The sequence below is a fragment of the Vigna unguiculata genome, chromosome 3 (assembly GCF_037176805.1).
Source record: "Vigna unguiculata cultivar grain cowpea cultivar isolate G323 ecotype 2 chromosome 3, ASM3717680v1, whole genome shotgun sequence".
NCBI classification, from domain to species: domain Eukaryota; kingdom Viridiplantae; phylum Streptophyta; class Magnoliopsida; order Fabales; family Fabaceae; genus Vigna; species Vigna unguiculata.
The window spans coordinates 5,120,412-5,142,526 of NC_140794.1; the positions used below are offsets into that span (position 1 = coordinate 5,120,412).

Here is a 22,115-nt window from a genome sequence, read left to right on the forward strand (position 1 = left end):
TTTCAAATATATTGTCCCCATGATATAAGATAATACTTTATATTTGCAATCCAAAAACTTCTTTCCTATATATTCCAATCCTAACAATGGTATTTATAATTCTTTATATCAAATTAATTACAAAAGTTATCTTTCTACATAATGTATTTACTCTTCATTGTCCATTGTCTTGTGTTATTAATACCATGTAACCGAACATGGCCTTAGAAATTTGAATTTCTCTCACCAAATTCTTGCACTTCAAACCTCTTTCATGGGATGTTCTGCTCAATCACTATGTATTTGATTAGTTTTGTTTTAACCAGATTTTTCTCTTGGGTAAGCTTTCATTCTCTATTCATTTTCCTACAAAAACAATCATCTAGACTAAATCGTTTGAGATCTGTTAGTCCGGATTAATTATGTTCTTTATGTAATCTTCCATTATATTGTTTTATTATCTAAGTGTCTACTTACAGTTTTTGCAATGTAATTTGTTTAGGCATCTTATAGCAATATTTTAATACAATGCAAAGGACATAAGCATATGCATATTGGTTCAAATAAGAAGATAAATTACTATCATACTAATTTAACCAAAACACTAAACTAGTTTAACCAACATGTGAAAGTGCAAAATAGGTATAGAAGGTGTATAAGTTTATCATTTTCATTATTTTATATGGTTTAAATGTAAAATTCGTTTTAAAATAAAAATTACTTTTTTAATTATAAGTACTACTTGCTTATAAAATGTTCACGCATGATTTCATGTTAAGGGTATTCTTATTGGATTTGATGTAAGTAATGCTTAGTGAGGAAGTGATTTACTTTCAAATCCTATTATGTATGTTGGTTATGGCAAGCACATGGAAGATACAAAACCCATGAGAACCGAGTGTAACTAGTATACATATAAAATTTACACTCTATCCAAAATTTTAAATCAATAAATTTAAAAATCTTCATTTTTATATATTTATTTCATTTATTTTAATATAAAATTTAGATTCATACTTATATTCCAACCTTATGAAATATTAATTTTGTTAGGGTTGGATGCATGATATCCGAAATTGGGATAGTGTTTTCATAAACATGATAATGTTATTGTAAAAGGTTAACGTATCTGTATGTTATATATATATATATATATATATATATATATATATATATATATATATATATATATATATAGGTTGATAAATTTGTTCTTGTTAAGTACAAGATTTTGGATTCAGAAATTCATCAAATTAAATGGGAAATATATAACACTTTTGCATTCTGCTTAGCAGTGTCTGGTTGTTTTAACAATTCAAAAACTCGTATCATTAATATTATTCGGCAAAGATCACAACACAAAGAAAGAAAGTAAAAAATAATATAATTTCTGCAAACCACACCACCGCTTAGAGTGAATCAATGTTCTTCATATAGGATTTTGAAAGTGTCATGTGATGACAGATAATAACAAAATGGCAATGGCGACTCCAACGCTTGGCCATGTATTCCCTTGCTTATAGTAGGCTTGCGCACCATTCTGTAAACAAAATGGAAAATATGAGATGAATGAGACGTGATTAAAAGTGTTTAGGACTTCAAATCTAAGAGTTGAAAGATAGTATATATTACCGCATTGGGACTTGGTGCTGGTGCAGGCGTCTCTTCTGAGTCGGTTGTGGTAATATCTTCAATTAGTGGTGCTGGGGGACTCCTCCGAATTATGGCTGGTGCTGGAGCCAGAGATTGCGAGTGATGTCTCCTGTGCTTGTGTCTGTGTCTTCTTCTCCTGTGTTTGTGGGGAGGAGGTTCTGGCGTGTCTTCTTCGGGTGCTGGTGCTGGGGTTGGTGTTTCAATCGAAGGCGTTGGTGCAGGTGTTGGGGTGCTACTTAATGGGGAAGGAACAGGTGATGGTTTTGGCGCTTTCTTTTTGTGTGCAGGTGCTGGTGCTGGTGCTTTTTTGGCTGGTGCTGGCGCTGTTGGTGCTTCGGCTGGTGTGGGGGATGCGGTTGGAGTAGGCAACAGTGGTGAGTCAGCTGGCGGTAATGGCAGTGGTGGAGGTGAAATAGGTGCTTCTTTGGGTGGGAGTTTTGGAGATGGGGATTTTGGACTTAATGCTGGTGTGATCTTGGGAACAGGTGGTTTTACAGGTGCTATTTTTGGAGGTGCTGTTTTGGGGACGGGTGGTTTCACCGGAGTGGCGGTTGGTGGTAAATCCTTGGGAACTGGTAATTTCGCAGGAGCAGATGATGGTGGTAAAGGCTTCGGATCAGGTAATTTTGCAGGAGCAGATGTTGGAGAAGTGTCTTTTGGAATTGGTGATTTCACAGGAGCAGATGTTGGAGATGTAGTTTTTGGAACTGGTAATTTCGCAGGAGCAGATGATGTTGGGGATATAGCTTTGGGGACTGGCGATTTCACGGGAGATGATGTTGGAGATGAAACCTTAGGAACCGGTGATTTCACAGGTGCAGATGATGTTGGAGATGAAACCTTGGGGAGTGGTGATTTCACAGGTGCGGATGATGTTGGAGATGAAACCTTAGGAATGGGTGATTTCGCTGGTGCAGATGATGTAGGAGATGAAACTTTGGGAACTGGTGATTTAGAAGAAGTGGGAGAAGTTGCGACTGGTGGTTTTATTGAGGGGAGAGGGGTTGCAATGACAATAGGTGGCTTGGTGACAGAAGTGGGGGAAGCTGCAGATGTGGTTGCTGGTGTTGGCTTGATAGTTGAAGTTGGAGAAGTTTCTGCTGGTGGTTTCTGTGAAATGGCAGGGGTTGCAGCCACAACAGGTGGTTGTTTGGCTACTGATGGTGCGATTGGAGTTGTTGTTGGCAATGTTGAAGGTGCATTTGGTGTTGCTGTAGGCAATGTTGAAGGTACATTCGGTGTTGTTGTTGGCAACGTTGAGGGTGCACTTGGTGTTGTAGAAGGCAATGCAGAGGGTGCATTTGAAGTTGGCCATGTAGAAGGTGTATTAGGGGTTGTAGTTGGCCATGTAGAAGGCGTATTAGGGGTTGTAGTTGGCCATGTATTTGGAGTCGTAGTTGGCCATGTAGAAGGTGTATTTGGAGTTGTAGTTGGCCATGTAGAAGGCGTATTTGGTGTTGTAGTTGGCCATGTTGAAGGTGTATTTGGGGTCGTAGTTGGCCATGTATTTGGGGTTGTAGTTTGCCATGTAGAAGGTGTATTTGGGGTTGTAGTTTGCCATGTAGAAGGTGTGTTTGGAGTTGTAGTTTGCCATGTAGAAGGTGTGTTTGGGGTTGTAGTTTCCCATGTAGAAGGGGTGTTTGGGGTTGTAGTTGGCCATGTATTTGGAGTTGTAGTTGGCCATGTAGAAGGGGTGTTTGGGGTTGTAGTTTGCCATGTAGAAGGTGTATTAGGGGTTGTAGTTTGCCATGTGGAAGGTGTATTTGGGGTTGTAGTTTCCCATGTAGAAGGTGTGTTTGGAGTTGTAGTTGGCCATGTAGAAGGTGTATTTGGGGTTGTAGTTTGCCATGTAGAAGGTGTATTAGGGGTTGTACTTTGCCATGTGGAAGGTGTGTTTGGGGTTGTAGTTGGCCATGTAGAAGGTGTATTTGGGGTTGTTGTTTGCCATGTAGAAGGTGTATTTGGAGTGGTAGTTGGCCATGTAGAAGGTGTATTTGGGGTTGCAGGTTGCCAATTGGAAGGGGTACCTTCTGGTGCTTGGGCATTGATTGTGGCTAGCGGATGGCTGAGGCTAGCGAAAAGCAGTACCCAGAACACCACAGCCATGGTTGAAGATGGTTTGAAAGTGAAAATTAGGTTGTTATTTATAGAGGCGTTAGAAGGTTGAGACGTAAATGACATAGGATGTTATGTCATGCATTTTCGGACCTTGGAAATCAGAACTCTTTCTCTTTGGATATAAGTGGCCATGGTTGATAATACAATTTTACCTATTATATCTACATACAACCTATATAAGTAGTGGGTCGTAAGCTTCTGTTAAAATCTGATGAACCCCGTACCAATGTGATTGAGATGTTTTTTCTTTCCCACAAATTTTATAAAAAGGTAAGACTTAAGCTTTGTCCCAAAAGAAACCAGCTAAACTGGATGATAGGGAGTTCACAACCCTACTCAGTTCACAACGATGAAAAACCCTACTCACTTACTTTGCTTCAATATTATGTTAATTGTTGCAATAAAAAAATTGTTTACATGATATAAAGTGATAAAAATAGTTATCTATTATATCCAAATAACAGCACAACTGTTCGAATAGTCCAAATGAATTAAAAGTCTCACATCGAATAGAATCAACAAAGTTAAATTTTATATAAGAAAAAAGACCTATAACTACATTATCTTAAGATTTTTGGTTAAAAGTCATGTCAAATACCTTATATATATAAAACTAATATCATATACATAAAACCAAAATCTCTAACCGAAAGTTTTGGGTGAAAAATAATATTAAATACCTTATATGTATAAGATCAATGTTATATACATATAATGTTAATTTCTTAATGGTTATAACAAATGGCTATAAGACATATATCATAAAATATAATCCCAACACTAGCTTTCAAAAGGTAAAGTCATTTTGTTAGGAAAGAAAAAAGTTGTTAGATGAAAATAAAGCAGGAAACTCTTTGATGATGGTTGCACATATATTAACTTTGTTTGTGGAGACATATCATAGCCAAATATGAAACATCAAATTAAGTTTTGTAGTTTATGTTTGAAGCAGGCTTTATATCAAACCAAGTACAACATGTAACCAGTTATATGCGCGTAGCTTACGCATAACAACTGTTTAAAGCACTGATAAACAATAACAAAGTATCTGCCATATATTATTAGCTTAACTTGCCAAATTACCATTATATTATACTCATGCGCAAAGACGCAACCAGATTTATGCATTGTGGCTGCTGAATTTAAACAATTCGGATGGAAGATCAAAGTAGGAACTTATGGAGTTGTCTCCTTCATTTTCATGCATTCTTGCTTGTGAAACCAGGCAACTACGTTCAAACTTTTCCAAAGAGCTTGGCTTTGATAATGATAGCACAGGGTTCACTGCATGCATTTGGGTTTCTTCTTTTCTTGCTTTAACTGGCTTTGTTTTCCCAAACCCTGGAAGAGGCATGCAAAGTGCACTGCATTTGAATCCCTCTTCCCTAACCTTATAACTTTTTGGAATTTCTTGTAGCTTGTAGTTGTAGGTCGTGTTTCTGACCTCACTTGATGATGGTTCAAGGCTCTTAGTTTCTTCCTTCCTTGAAAATGCTCCACGCGATGAGTTGGTTGAATTTGGATGATTAATTGCCAAGAATTTGAAGGAAGGTTGAAGTAAAGGTAGAGTGTACAAACCAGAAGCATTTGAATGTGTGACAGAAGGTTTTCTCAGTGGCAGTGGATGCACAACGATCTGCTTCTCTTTTTGTAAACTCTTCTTGATCAAGCTTTTGGGCTTATCCATCATGTGATCAAGTTTCAAATTACAGTCACAATTGTGGTTTCTTCACGTTTTATAATATTGTAGACACTCCAAAAATCTTGATATCGTGGCTAACTATTTTTTAAAACTTTGACATTATGACCACACCACACCTTATGCATAGTTTGCAATGGGTGCAATTGCATACTTGGGCCTATTTTTTTTACTTTCATCCTTCCTTTATTTTTTAATGTGATTTACTATAAATTATTAATTATTGTACTAGTATTTCTTTTTTTAAAAATTTGAAAAAATCAATAACTCACATTAATTCACTTCAAGAAATAAAAATTAAAAGTCAAAAAATAATAATTATAGTATAGTTTTGTTATGTTATATCCACCAGAAATAAAATAAATTTGTAATATATAAACTAATGTAAATTTAATTAAATAATTATGGTTTAGTTAAATTTAAAATTTACTCTTATATTATAATTACGGTTAAAATCTATCCTAAAAAAAATTTGTGTGATTAGTATTAAATTATTTATAAGTAAACAGAAAGTAAGACATGGCTTTATTTTTTTTAGAAGTAGTTGACTTCCATGCCATAAACAATTGAGAAACCTATTGAAGATTCCAAGTTTTCCCTGCCGGCGTTTATATTTATGAAATTGTGATCGTGAAATATAACGTGCATGCACAACATCGCAAATTAGAGAACCCAGAAACATGACGGCATAAAATAAAATCTGTTGAATTGAAACTACATATAATCTAAGATCAATCAATAATGTATTAGCAAAATAATTAAGAGTTAAACCTTAAACAAAATGGAACCAACTCCTTCGGATTAACATGTTTTATACTTGATATAGAAACTGATAGATTCGCAATTCAAGAATGGTATTTGACTAACTGCAAATTTTCTCTCTATATATGAGAAAAAAAGAAGCTATTAATTATTGTGTGGGGTGAAATTAATTTGGTTAAAGATTTTCACGAAAGATATCGACCCCATGATACTATATAAATTTTCCTAGTTCAAAATTAATGGTAACTTCTTTTAACTCATTATGGTTGACTTTTTTAATCATATTAAGTTAATTGAAATACACCTATTCCCTAATATTAATAACATTGGATCAATTCTATGTTGGATGTCCACGAAAATTGTATCATCGTGGGCACTGCTGCAGGCCAGGCTTGACTTTCATTCAGCAAATTTTCAAACAGGTTATTGGCATATATATATATATATATATATATATATATATATATATATATATATATATATATATATATATATATATATATAATTTTTTTGCAAAATATTTTGTATAAAACACTTTTCGCAACAAATTTTGTAAGAAATACTTGCGAATTTTATAATTTTGTAGGAAATAATTACTCACGAAGGAATTACCTGCCAATTAAATTTCTTAAAAAAAATAGCAGGAAAAAGCCTTTTCTTGCAAATTTTTTTAACAAATTTGTAAAAAAATTCTCATGTAATATGAGAATTTGTAGTTATGTATGTCTATATCATATTAAATTGATTTGATTTATTTGAATTTTGAAGAATTTTATGGTTAATCCAGGCTGACCCATTCGATTAATATTAGATTTCTTTGGTTAATATCCATGTGTTATAATTAAACATAAAATTATTATAGAATAATCATAATTTTAAAACAATGGAAATTTATTTATCACATGGTTAATTAAAAAACTTTAGGAGAATATTGAAAAAATATTTTAAGATCTAACTAAAATTTACTTGTTAAAGATATATGTATGTATTTTTTAAATTATTTCAATATTACGGTATATATGTTTTTGTAACTCACGAAAACGAAAATAAATCAAATTGAACTTATTTATTTTTACTCAACGTATGATCAACCGGCCTATATGAATTGTGTTTGTTCATCTATGACATTGTATAAATGTAAGACTTAATATAGATAAATTTAATGGACAATAAGAATAGAAAGTATATTACTTAGAAATTTAGTTTTTCTAAAAGTTTCTCATCGTATAAAACTAAAATATTGTTGTGAGGTTAGATTTTATTTGTAAAGAGTTAATAAGACAAAGAACAAGTTAAATCAATTATAATTGACTCGAGTAATTGATTCAATTTCTATTAAGAAATTCATTTTTTTTTCATTTTGTGATTAAGATCAAATATTATTAATAATGTAGAAATTTATATTTTAAATTACTCAAAAATAGCTTGAAAAATTCTAATAGGTTGGGAAAGAAAAGCTAATTTATTATATATTCAATTGATAATGAAAATAGATATGTGAATCGTAAGATGATAAAAATGAATGTATAAATGATTATGATTAGTGATGGTTATGTATATGTGGATATATTTAAAGTATGATTTTTAAGTATAATAGTCTAATATATTTTTGTAAATGATTTTTTTTATAGACAAAATTGCTATGTACCGAATGCAATCTATAGGTAATTGAATATTATCTATGAATATATATGAAAAAAAATTGTATATAAAAAATGTATAGGTAAATTTACATATGAAACAAGATTTGTAGGTAATGTTACATACAAAATTATCAGGAGATAATGAAATGCAAGAAAATTACATGCAGATTATTTCGTATATAAAATTAGGTAAATAAGTTACATATGAAATAATTTGTATATAATGTTGGATAAATACGAAATAATCTGTAAGTAAATAAAAATAAAAAAATGTATAAGTAATGCTGGTGAGTAATATATGAAATAATCTGTTGGTAAAATTGTGTGAATTACATACATATTATTCCATAGGTAAATTTGTTTGTAATATATTTTTCAAATCAAACAAAATATTTTTGTTTTATTTTATTTTTTATATTTTGTGTCAATTGAATGAAATTTAAATTAAATAAAATAAAATTTTACCAACATATCATTAACACTAAAATTTGATAACTTAATTCAAATTCAAGTTATGAACAATATAAAATTCAAATTAAAAAGTAATAACATATAATCTAAAAAGAAACAAATGACGACAACTCATAATCCAAATTAAAGTTCTAAGAAGATATAATACAAATTAAGTTTCTAAAAGTGCTACAGAATTGCAAAATTCTAAATGTCTAACATTTAGAGTAGTCATGTTCGTGTTGGTGTTGGTGTTGGTCTTGGTGACTTTGTTGGTGGTTGTTTTGTTGTGGTTGCTCCCAATCTTGTTGAGGTTGGTCTTGCTCAAGCTGGTTTTGTTACTCTTGTTGTTGTTACTGTTGTAATGTAGTTTGCGTATCAAGTGGAAAGAAAGGGAGGATAACACTAAAAATTAATTGTAATTGTCGTTGTTATTGTTGTTATTGTAATTGTCGACTTAACCTCTTACTATCATCTCTATAATTCAAAAGTTGTTGATTTAGTTGGACAATATCCTTTGAATCATAGGAATGACTTGAACTTCCATGATACCTGAGTTTTTTCTTATGTTTTGTACGGGTGACCTCTCCAATACCATAGATCCAACTTTTGTTCTTTCCATATGTAGCAAGAACTCAACTATCAATCTTTATTCTCTCTTCTTTTGTAGGGTCTATAAGGGATGATTTAGATTGTTCAACATAAGATGCAACTTTTGATCTAGCTTGAGAATATTTGCTCCTAAATTCCCTTGTCATTCAAAAATATAAATTATATCATATATACAATACACAACCTAAAAAAGAAATAACAAAAAAAAAATAGTAGACTTACATGTCTTTTCCTAAATCGTTCCATCCACAAATTCACCAATAATCTTTCGTAAATAAGCTTGCTTAAAAACTTCATCTATATGTGGTCGATGACCCAATTTCTTATTCTATAAACATGATTAATATAGAATGTTATAAAAAAAATAAAAACAAACTATGTTTGGCTTACTTACCATGAGAATTACATGCTTATGTATATTAATGGATCCACATGTGTGTAAATTGTGACTTATTTCAAATGCTTAGTTTTGTTACGCTTGTGAGCATTTTGCAATATATGAAGGAGAATTCCAAATCTCTAGTAGTGAGTTTCAAATCTCATCAAAAGTCCACTCAAGCTTTTTTTTTTCGTTATATCTAAACATCTTTGATAGTCTATGTGAGGTATTTGAATGAAAACTCTTTTTTATGATTTCCTCATCCTCAGGTCTCCAATTGACCTTCCTCTATGTAAAAACAATTTCAAAATACAACAACAATGTAACAACTGTAAGTTAAAGTATTAAAAATGAGAAAATTCACTTTAAAACACTAAAACCTCTTTTTTCCATTCATTAGTTAGTGAACCCCATGTAGGCCACAATGAGTATATTGCTACTTAGTGGTCAATGTGATGGCATTTGATGCAATCCTACATGGATAAAACCTTAAGAAAAGAAATTTATGAAAAAAAAATAATATACAGTCAATTGATAAAACAAATAATGTAAAAAACTTGTTATATTAACCATTACCCATGACCATAATGTGAAATCATAGAAGATCAACACAACATGTGGGATCCTCTTGAATGTGATTGCACATCACCTTGATTAGTAGATATTTCAGGACCTTTCTCAATAAGTGAATGATGGACTCTAAAAGACACTGACAATGGTGAAGGAGCTCGTAATGGTGATGTATTGATGATGTTGAGGGTGTTGTAGGTAATGGGGAAGGTGTCAATGCAACAAAATGGGAATGGAGAGCATCCAACACCTAATTAAGTAGGTATTTTAAGAGAAGTTAGGGATGGGGAGGAAGGTATAGGCATAGGAGTTAGGGGTGGGACATTTATTTTAAGTACACGGTATTATCTTTCCCTTTTCATTGCCTTTTTTTCCAATATCATTATCATATATTTGTTTTTTAAGATGGATTTGATAGAGTGGATTTGAGGGGAAAGAGATGTGAAAGTGAGGTTGTTTTGAGTAAGGGAAAGATGGTGAGAAATGAAGAGATTGAAGATGAAAGTTGATCAAAGTTATTGAGTGGTGTGATAGGTTTGATAGATTAAAAAATGTTTTATTTTATAAAAATAAAAGATTATCATTTTGTTTTTGGTCATAAAAGTAATTTAAAATAAAATATAATTATTTGTTGTATTAAGTATTTTTAGAATCGGAAATACTTCACAACAACCATGGACCAAACAAACTCATCAGTTCAACACCAAGCCAAACCAATAGGTGCACCATTAGGCCACACCACTAAGGACACTAGCCCACAACACCTTGAGCATGAGACCAAGACCACCACCATGTCACTAGCATCACAAGCAAGAGATCATAACTACCACCTCCACAATACAACACCAATGTGACCACAAAAGACGTGCCCACCACCAACAACGTTAATAATAACAACCTACATACCATTCAAAAGAAAAAAAAATGGAAATGGCACTTGTGTAATAACACGAGACAAAGTGTTTTTTCCTACAAATCTCTTCACGTAAAATAAATAAATAGAAACATACACGGTCTAAATAAAATCAATAACACATCAATTCAACATCAATTATCTAACCTGAACTTTTACTTACACTTTCAACATATAATTTCTTTATTATAATTTCAATATACTAAAACATCTCCTCTTATCTATAAAAAAGTTTTGATTTTGAAACAACCATATCTATTGTTTCAGAATACATAATTTAGAAACAACATATCATTACAATTATAGGTTAACGAAAATGTCTTCTTTTTTCGAGCCAAATCACATGTGACATCACAACGTCCATCCATATAATGAGCACACAAAATAGAGAGATTTTAAAATTTAAAAATAAAGGAAATTTAAATTCTATTTAAATTAAAATTAAACTCTTCTCGTTCATCTTTTGTTTAAAGAAGAATGGCATAAGTTAAAGAGAAAATATGAAACTTTTTAAAAAAAAATACTTCTACATAATTAAAAAATGAATAATAAATATTTTATTATATATAATCTTATAATTTACAATAAAATATTCATTATTACAAATTCTTACAAGCATCACGAAATATTATATGTAAACAAGTACACCATAATTATTTTCTTAGAAGAGTGTATTCCTATTACACATTACTTTCTTACAAATATTTATACTAATTTTGTAAAATTTTAAGAAAAGAAATAAACGAGAAGAAAAAACGATTGGTTATAAAAATATTATTTTATTTATATTATTGATTTTCTTTATTATTTATTAGTTATTAATAATTTTATTTATTATTACTATTACAACAATAAATATTTTTCGTATTATAAAACTTTTTGCATTTCTTCACTATTTTTGAAAATTTGAAAAGAAAAAGTAATTATTTTTCTTTATTATTTCTACATTTTTCTTCTCAAGTCCCTTATCTAACAACCATTATAATTCTTCCATTTCTCATCCTTTCCATAATTTTCTTTCTTTCATCTTGGCATTCAAACTAAATAAGTAATGAGAATACTTTAATTTTCTAACCCTTATCTCGTGATAGATACATCCTTAATAAATTAGTTCCCGGAAAATGCGCTAAAATTATAATACCTTTTATGAATTAGAAAAAAAACAAATTAGTCAATAGTCATATCCTTTTCCATTCTTTGATTTTGTGGACCCTGCCTTTTATATCTTTATAAAATTAATTCACTGTTGTGTTTTGTAGCTTACCTATACATCACGTTTAATTGGTAATTTTTATTTTAAACTTAAAATAAGAAATCTAAGTTAAATATATATATATATATATATATATATATATATATATATAAAATTTCAAAAAGGATAACTTATTTTCGATAATGATAAATGTAAAAGTATCAGTAGTCTAAAATGCTTTTATAGAAACAATAGTCCACAAAAAGAAAAAAGTCACTGTGCAGTCGCTTGATATAAATCTGGAATTATTGGATGGAAAAGGAATATATAATTCAAATTTCAAAACTGGATATTTTATGTGTTTCTAGAAGTTCAAAATGTTGGATATTTTATATGATTTATTCGTATGTGTTTCTAGAAGTTCAAAACATTTGATATTTTATATGTTTTTCTTTTTTGGATTTATATCAGTCAGACTATTACGAAAAGAATGAAGTGAAAACCACCGCTCTACGATGCAAGAACAAAAAAAATAATGGACAAGGAATAATCTAAACTAAAATTTAGATAACAGAAAAATACATCACTAAAAATTATTTTTAATAACAAAAATTATTAGTCTGATCAATTTATATACTACTTTATAATTAAAAAATTATTGATTACCAGTTATTATTACGAATAAAAAGTTATAATTAATTATTAAATTAGTTATTAATTAACTAAAAATTAATTTAGAAATTAATTTTTTTTAATAAAAATCTTGATAATTAATGTTCAATAATCAATTTTTTAAGTTAAAATTTTGGTAATTAAATTTTAGAAACTAATTTAGAAAATAATTATATTTTTTTATTTATGATAATGATTTAATAATTAATAATTTTTTATTTTATAAATTGGTATCTAAATCGGTTATTATCACTAATAACTTTTGATAGTTATTAATAAAAAAAATTTTGTAATGACACATAAAGAAAAAAATGAAAAATATATTATTGTAAAATAAAATATAAAATTTTAGTGTAATAGAAAAATTTTCTTAAACAAATGACTTATAATAATACATTAATTTTATAATATAGAATTACTTTATATAAAACAATATTCATATATATATATATATATATAATATAATATAATATAATATAATATAATAATGTACATAGAAAAAAATATATGTACAATCCAATAAAAAAATTCATATAATTTAACTGCTACTAGAATTTACATCAATATTGATATATTGAAAACAATTATAATAAGAAATCAAACAATCACAACAATAACTAACTTATTTAAAATTAAATCAAGCTGAATATAAAATGTATATTGTATCGGAGATTAACATATGACTTTAATCAATAATGGAGTTAAGGATCATAACCAACAATGAGTTTTAGGTGTATAAACAATATTTATTGGATTATCTCATATTATATGACTTAATTCCAATTAATTAGTCAAAGTTCAAAATAAATACCAAAAAACCAAGTACTAATATATTCAAAGTTTTGCTATATAATTTTGTTAGTTTTTACTTGACAACATCAATTTAATAACCATATCTCAAGGTATACTTTCCAAATTGATTTTCTAACTCAAGGAAATGTTAACGTTTTAGACCAAAAATCTTTAATCAAACATAAATTCAACTTCATCAGTCAAAAGTATCAACTCTTATTTCAACAACTAATTCTATACTAAATTTTCATTGTCTTAACTCCCGTCAAAATTTCAACTCAACTTGAGAAAAATATCATTATCAAAATTAAACGAGAATATATAGCTCACAAAAAAAAAATTGTTTATTTATATCAAATTTTCACATAGCTCATTCAAGATTTAATTTTGAACTATTACACAACAGAAATTGAAATATTGATTTTGGCTCACCGTGATAGAGATAGAAAAAAATAATATTTTAATAGTTTATCATTACAAAAATAATTGTTTTTAGTGGGAGTTTAACCTTTCACTAATGATTTTACCAGGAGTTTACAATTTTTCTAGAAGAACAAGCGTGGCTAACAGATTATCGGATGTTTTTAACAATTCCTAATATTAGCGCAACTTACTGAAGGTTTCAAAAACCCCGTTAATACTCGGGGTTCCAAAAACCCTCATTAATACCAGGGGTTTTGAAAACTCCCGCTAATGTCTGAAGTTTTGAAAACCCCATATATGGATTAGTTAAATAAATCTCGTAATTAATGAGAATAAAAAAGTATTTTATATTTATAGTAATTTAATTAATAGTTTATATATTAAAAGATAATTATTTTTCTATCGATAATATCATAAAAACTTAAAATCCTTTACTTATTCGAGGAATATATAAATTAGAAATTTGTTTATTTTGATAGTTTTAATAGATAATAAATTATTCTTTGTTACTTTTTTTTTATTACAACAAAATCAAATGATGACTTCTACCACGTCAGGGTGATACTTTACTATTGAGCTGTATCCCTTTCACTGCCTTCATCATGAAATGAATTTGACTAATCTTGGGACAAAGGGCAAGAAACTCAACATGATTATTCTTAAACAACTTATTGGAGTTAAGTTTTCTTTTCCCACTATTACAGATACAAAAATCATGGGAAATTGTATTTAATTGTCACCTCCTACTATTAGAAAAATAATTGACCGCGTATTCGATAAAATATGATTTTATAAAACCAAATGATTTTCTCAATCTAAATAAAGCAGGATTTATGAAAAGAAGATTTGTCTAAGCATGTTCCATATGGGTAAGAGAAGAGTCAGACTCGATTTAAAAAAAATAGAGAAATCAGAGTCGAGCTAAGATGATACGGATCAACCCCTCCTCTTGTGTTCTTGTGTCATAGATCTTAGCATTTTAGAAATAACTGGAGTTTTATCTACTTTTTTCATTTAAATTCAAGAAACCTTTTTATGTGAGGAAAAGACATAACAAACACATTAGCTTATAAAAAAGTGTTTGTCTTTTAAAACATTTATGTTCATAAGATTCAAATATCTTTTATTGCACTCGATGGATCTAATGCGTTGTTGTGTCTTGGGAGAGGATATCATATAATTTTGTTTTACCCTATGTAGTAGGAACGTTTTTTTTTCTATAAGGACAATGCTTTGGGTACCTCAACCCAAACTCTTTATAATCTTCCTTTATTTATAATTTGATGTTATATTGTATTGTTTGTTATAAGAATGGTTTGGTATGATCAATATTCTTTTATACATACCACTAAAAAAAATCTCATTAATAACCAGTTCTAATGACCAAAAGTTGTTAGTCATTATAGTGACCAATTTACAAAATAAAAAATTACCAGTTTCTAAAATAGTCATTATATGAATAAAAAATTATAATTGGATTTTAAATTGATTTATAAAATTTAGCTACCAAGGAAAACAAATTGATCACTAAACATTAATTATCAAGATTTTCGCTACCAAAGTAATTAATTAGTGATCAATTTAGAAACCATGATCATACTCATAAACAACTTATTTCATTTGCAACTTTAAAAATAAGATTGATAAATAATTGAAATTTAAAAATAAATACGTGATTGATTTAAAAATAAATTTAGAGCTGTCAAAACGGGTAACCCGGCCCGACACAGCTCGACCCACCACGGGTTGATAATTTAGTGAGTCAACCCAACCCGGCTCACTTGTTAGCGAGCCAATAAAATTCGAACCCGACTCGGCCCATCACGGGTTAGCGGGTTAAACGGGTTGGCTCACGGGTTCACTTAATTAAAAAAATTATTTTTTATTTTTTTTTAGTCAAACTAAATTGTAATTCTAATTAAAATCTAAATAAACTTTAATACAATCCAAATACAAACCAAAATAAAAAAAATACAAATTATTTATGTGTTGGATAAATAAACAACCTAACCTATCCCAAATGTAAAGTCCAACTTAATAAAAAAAATAAAAAATACTTGTGTGACCCTTTTATCTGCGAGTTGGTGAGCCAACCCGGCTCACCACGGGTTCAACCCGGATGTCGGATTCTAAATGAGCTGGGTCAAAAATCAACCCGTATTAAAATTTGTAAAAAAATTTCAACCCAACCTGGCCTGAACCCGTGATGAGCCGGGTTGGCTCGCAGGTTCCAACCCATTTTGACAGCTCTAAATAAATTTAATTAAACTTATATATAAATGGCCTAAATTTTAATGAGTTACTTGGGGCGCCTAATTTTAACTGTAACATGTGTTTCTTATTACGAAAACACTTTAATTGCATGGTCATGTCTTTCTTTACCTAATCTATTATAGATAGAAATGTCAAAAAATTTTGTACCCATGGTATTCGCGGATAAAACCTGCAACAAGTAGGAAATAAATATTGAAAATGGATATCCACGAATAATGGTACGGATATTTTTTATACCCCCACGTTAACGGGGCGGGTACGGGTATCATAGTATCCATACCCGTGGATACCCATACCCGTTATACTCTAATTTAAATTAAAATAATTAAGAAAAATAATTAAAATATTAACACATTGATTTTGAATGAGTTATTTTTTATCAATTGGTTTTAAAAAATGTTCATTTATTTGTAAACTATCATTCAACACTATTTAAATAGATTATTTGTACTTTGTTTGAAATTTATAAAATATTATGCATTATATTTTTATTTGAATTTATAGTTACAATTTGTTATCAAATATTAATTTCTTCTTTTTGTAAATATTCGCGGGTATCCGTGGATATTCATGAATTTTAACAAAATATGTAGGTACCCTCATATCAGATATCTACACAAATATAGATACAGATACGGGACGAATATTTATCCAACGATTAAAATACGAGAAAACTATTATCCGTATCGTTCTTACCCGTTTGACATCCCTTATGGTATTTATCAGATACAATCAGTCTAAAATTTATTTATCAAAAATTTATATGCAACAATACATACAAGAATCATGAGGAGGAGATTTTTTTATTTAATTATTAAATTTTAATTTGAAATCACGTGAGAGGTGACATTATGAATTTATTTAGAAGTAATATTTGCAGCCATATTGACCATTGAGCAGTGCATAATTATTTAAAATGAAACCCTAAAGAGGAAATCAAGCATACTGATTACTGTGTAATGTCTTCTAAATAACCTCTGTGAACTGTGATATATTCTCCGAACAATTTGACCCAAACAAAAAAATCATCACAAAAAGCTTTCTCCTTCTTTGTATTCCATTATTTCAAACAAGAAAACTGTGCTCCATAAAAGCATGAAAACATGAAAGACAGAATTTTCCTCCATTAGGTGGTGACGAAGGTGGATTCAAACTTCAAAGGTATTAACAATATTTTTGACTCTTGATTGTCCAGTTTGACTGGACAAAAGCAAAAGAGTGTTTTGGTTTGACTGGATTGATAAAGAAGATGCCTGGGGTGGGGACCACACTCACCATTATTCTATAATATCAGTTCCTATTCCACTTTCTTTCTTCAAATATTCTATATTTTTCCCACACACTCTGTGCCTGTTCCTTTCTGTTTTTGCCATCAAATATTTGTACTTTTCTGCTTTCCCTTTCTCCACACCTGCACAAACTTCCCACTACTCTTTTGTGCTGCCAATGTGGAATTAATCTCATTCCTCAACTATGCAACTTTTTTTCCTCTCATTATCCATCACTTCCTTCCACTCTATGCAATGTTGTTTGGTCATCTCTCACTTCTCACTTCTCATTTATAATGCACACTCCACTTCCAGGCTTCTTGCATCTAATTCTTCTTCTTCTTCTTCTTTTCTCTCACTCAAGGCTTTTACAAGCTAAAAGAGGAAATAAAAAAAGTTTCTCACTTTCTGACACCATCTTTGTGTCTGCTTTAGAATGCATGTCTTCCAGTCTAAAGCCTCACATGAAACATCATATTTGAGAATCCACTTTGATGTTTTTGTCTCTTTGAAGTTCCACTGGTGTTCTTGACAATCTTCAGTTTCTTCTTCTTTCCATGAACCACTCTCAAAACACCATTCCCCCCCTATTCAGATGCCCCATAAGTTTAGACTTGTTGGAAGATCCTGTAACCTTGTGCACAGGCCAAACCTATGACAGGTCCAACATAGAAAAATGGCTTGCTGCTGGTAACCTCACTTGTCCGGTCACAATGCAAAAGCTTCACGATCCTTCCATTGTTCCCAACCACACTCTTCGTCACTTGATCGATCAGTGGCTTCAACTGGGTCCCTTGTTCGACCCTTCCAACCCTGAAACTTCAACTTCTGACTCCTTGGCTTCTCTCAAGCGCAACCTTGAATCCCATGAAAGCAGCTTAGATACCAAGCTCCAAGCACTCACCAAAATCAGTCTCTTATCCGATGAGTATTGCTCCTTCAACAAATCATGCTTTCTCCAATTGAACTTCTTACCACTGCTTTTGGAACTGGTTTTTGGAACTCCAGTATCAATAGATCACATGAACTTCATAGAGCTCGCACTTTGCTGCATTCAGAAATTGCTGCCACTCGGTAGTTTGGAGCCTCTAAATATTATCAAAGATGGGTCTAAATTAGCCATGTTTGTGGTACTAATTGAAAAGGGTAGTAACTCGGTTAAGACTAGCTTGTGCCGTGTTATAGAGTCAGCATCATGGTCATCTGAGACAGAAGAATTATGCTATATTCTTGGAAACTCTCCCAAACTAGTACACGAGATTGTTCAAATTGTTAACCAAAACTATGAAGTTTCTGGGGATGCAATTAAAGCCATGTCAGCACTGTGTTCGTTGCAATCCAATAGAGAGAGTTTGGTGAGAGGAAGAGCAATAGATGGAATCATGAGATACATCTCATCAGGAAGAAGAAACATGGCCCCACTGGCAGTGAGAACAGTTGAGAAACTTATGGAGCTGGAAAGTGGTAGAGTGGCATTGGTGAATCACCCTAATGGTGTTCGAACTTTGGTTAATATGGTTTTCAAGGTATCTGATCAAGAATGCAGTGAGAGTGCTGTTGAGGTGCTTTTAGTTGTTTGTGGTGAGTTTGAGCGTGCACGAGAGACAGCCATTGAAAGTGGAGTTTTGACTAGGTTGTTGTTGCTCCTGCAGAGTCAGAGTAGTAACACAACAAAATCAAAGGCAAGAATGCTACTCAAATTGCTAAGATCAGAGTCAAGGCAGAATTAGATTGTGAATAATGATGTTAATAACACAAGTATGTTTATGATAAAATGATCAATAATGTTCATGAAGACTAAAAAGTGTATATGCAAACATGAATTTATGAATTTGTGGTCTCCTTGTTCCCCTGTAATCTTTTTGAATAATATGGGAATAGTTGAATCCCATTAGGAGTTTAAAAGTCAGTTTTGTCCTCATTGTTGCCCACTCACATCACAACACAAGCATAAATTAAATTCCAGTCAATCTTTGAATCTACTACCTCCCACCATCATTAACGAGTATAAAACAAATCCCATTTTCTTTCTCAAATTACTGATGATCTCTATATTTATTTAAATATATATATATATATATATATATATATTTATGAGAAGTACACTTCAAAGATAATTATTATAAAAAAATTTAAATTATTAATAGACAAAATTTGTCAATAATTATAAATATTTGTTGGTAAAATAAAATTATCGATGACCTAAGCTAAAAAAAATCTTCAATAAAACACTTATCAATACATTTTATTGACAGATAAAAATCGACAATGACAAAGTTGTTAGTAATTATCTGTCGACAATTATAAGATATTCACCAATAAATTTTATTAACAGATAAAAATCGATGATCACAAATTTATCGATAATTATATGTTAATAACTATAAACAGAAAAAATACAAGTAATATTCCATCAAAAAAAATGCATCAGTAATTAATATCTCTGTAATAGTAGAATTGATTATTTTTATTATATCATGAAATTATTTATAAGTCGGATCATATAAAATGTATACTTAAAGGAATTATTAAGATAAATTGAGATCGTAAAAAGTTCAATTCAACCCTTCTCGATAAAACAAAAAATAATGAAAGGCTAAAAAATAATTAAAAAGTTAAAAAAATAAAAATAAAAAATATTAAAAGGAAGAATTTTTGTTCTGAAAATAAATAAAAAATTGGAAAAATTGGCTTCACGATATAATCACGGTTGGTCTCATATTGATATCTTTATTTAGTTTTCTGATATTTTTGTGATTTTATTTTATAATTTTTGTTTTTTCTTTCTTATATTTAAAAATATTTCACTTCTATAAAACTATTTTGCTTTTTTGGATGGACAAAATTAATCTAACTACACTAAATTATAATTATTTGCGTTAAATTAAAGGGAAAAAAGAACTAAACTATTTAAAATATAAATTAAACAGCATGGTTTTATTTTATAGTTCAGTTTTAAAAAACTGAATTTTTATCATTTAACTGATCATTAATTGAATTGTGTCTTTTATTTTTTTCTTTCTTTTCAATGGCCTCATATCTTAAACATTGTACACACTTCATTTTTAATTCAATCAGCATCATCGAGACAATGATTGAAAGCTTCTCATTGCTGCCTTCTTCTTTTGTCGTCCCACCTTACCACCTTCACTACAATTCTAACACTCCACACCCCATCTAACTGGTATGTCTTTTTTTGAATCCTAACCCTAACATTTTATCCTTCTCTTATCTATCTTATACATTTTCTCCTTCTCTTATCTATCTTTTGCATTCTCTCATTTGTTTATTCTCAATGCTTCATCTCCCATTTCACTTTTTTTTTCTCATCTTTTTTTAATATTTTTCTTCAATATTTACATTTTTACCATTTTTGGAACTCTATGTTTTTTGCTTTGACAAAATAAATATTTTTGTGAAAGGTGAATAGAGATCAATTTAAGTTTTTCCTTTGGATGTTTTTTTGTTGGAAGTATACAATTTATTTATGTTGTTTTTTTATGAACTTGTTATATTTAATTTTGAAAATAACATGATGTTTCATTTGTTTAACAGAGATTTATGATTGTAAAGTTGGTGCTAAAAAGACTTTTGGATGTGACATTTTTTACACAAGTTACAAAGCGACTTTCCTATGACACTAAGCCAATAAAGGTTAATATTTTCTCTCACCTAGGGTCAAGTTATTTGTTCCACGATATTGATTCCAATTTGAAAAAAAAAATTAATTCTTATCAAAGTGTAAAATTTCCCTTCAAATGGATCATTGTGTGTTAATTTTTCTCTTTTTCTAAAGGTGTTAAAATTCAAAACCATTCAATAGTAGTTCTCACTTCGGTTCGGTTCAGTTCAATTCGGTCTGGTCTGGTTTGATTCGATTCAGTCCGGACTGATTCGATCTGGTCTGGTTCGGTCCGGTCTGGTTCAGTTCGGTCTAGTCCGGTTTGGTCTGGTTCGATTCGGTCTGATCCAGTCTGGTTCGATTCAGTCAGGTTCGGTCCAGTCTGGTCCGATTCAGTTTGGTTTGGTTTGGTTTGGATTGATTCGGTTCGGTCTGGTTCAGTTTAGTTTGTTTCGGTCCGATTTGGTTCAGTTCGGTCTGGTTTGGTTCAGTTCGATCTGGTTTGGTTCAGTTTGATTCGCTCTGGTCCGGTTCAATTCGCTCAGGTCTGGTTCGATTCGCTCCAGTTTGGTGTGGTCAAGTCCGGTTCGGTCTGGTTCAATTCAGTGCGGTTCGATTTGGTTCGGTCTGGTTTAGTTCGGTTCGGTTCGGTCTGGTTCAGTTTAGTCTGGTTCGGTTTGGTTTGGTCCGGTTTGGTTCGGTTTGGTCCAGTTTAGTTCGCTCTGGTTCGGTTTGGTCCGATCCAATCTGGTTAGGTCTGGTTTTGTTTGGTTCAGTTCGATTTGGTTTGGTCTCGTTCGATTCGGTTCGGTTCGGTCTGGTTTGGTTTGGTTCGGTCCGGTCTGATCCGGTTCGGTTCAGCTCGATTTGGTTCGATTTGGTTTAGTTCAAATCGGATTGGTTCAGTTCGGTTCGATTCAATTCGGTCCGGTTCGATTCAATTCGAATCGGTCTGGTTCGGTCCAATTCTATCCGGTTCGGTTCGGTTCGATCCAGTGCGGTCCAGTTTTAGTTTGCTGACAGTGCAGTTTAGATTCGTTGATGGTTTAATCAAGGTTATAATTTTTTCCCAGTTAAGCTCAAGTTATTTGTTC

General features: G+C 30.8%; 3 protein-coding genes across 3 annotated transcripts; 1 reads left to right on the forward strand and 2 right to left on the reverse strand.

Moving 5' to 3' along the window:
* Positions 1-1,281: 1,281 nt before the first annotated feature.
* On the reverse strand, positions 1,282-3,742 carry LOC114175725 (uncharacterized). The gene is made up of 2 exons (XM_028060511.2): positions 1,612-3,742; positions 1,282-1,519 (listed from the first exon to the last, which is right to left on the reverse strand). Exons 1-2 carry the CDS (start codon positions 3,736-3,738, stop codon positions 1,430-1,432), a joined length of 2,217 nt encoding a protein of 738 aa, XP_027916312.1. The 5' UTR covers positions 3,739-3,742; the 3' UTR covers positions 1,282-1,429.
* A 933-nt stretch (positions 3,743-4,675) lies between these two features.
* On the reverse strand, positions 4,676-5,440 carry LOC146887437 (uncharacterized). The gene has a single exon (XM_085670540.1). The coding sequence runs from the start codon at positions 5,438-5,440 to the stop codon at positions 4,871-4,873; it is 570 nt and encodes a 189-aa protein (XP_085526666.1). The 3' UTR covers positions 4,676-4,870.
* A 12,032-nt stretch (positions 5,441-17,472) lies between these two features.
* On the forward strand, positions 17,473-19,304 carry LOC114177521 (U-box domain-containing protein 26-like). The gene has a single exon (XM_028062896.2). The coding sequence runs from the start codon at positions 17,957-17,959 to the stop codon at positions 19,127-19,129; it is 1,173 nt and encodes a 390-aa protein (XP_027918697.1). The 5' UTR covers positions 17,473-17,956; the 3' UTR covers positions 19,130-19,304.
* The last annotated feature ends 2,811 nt before the right edge of the window (positions 19,305-22,115 follow it).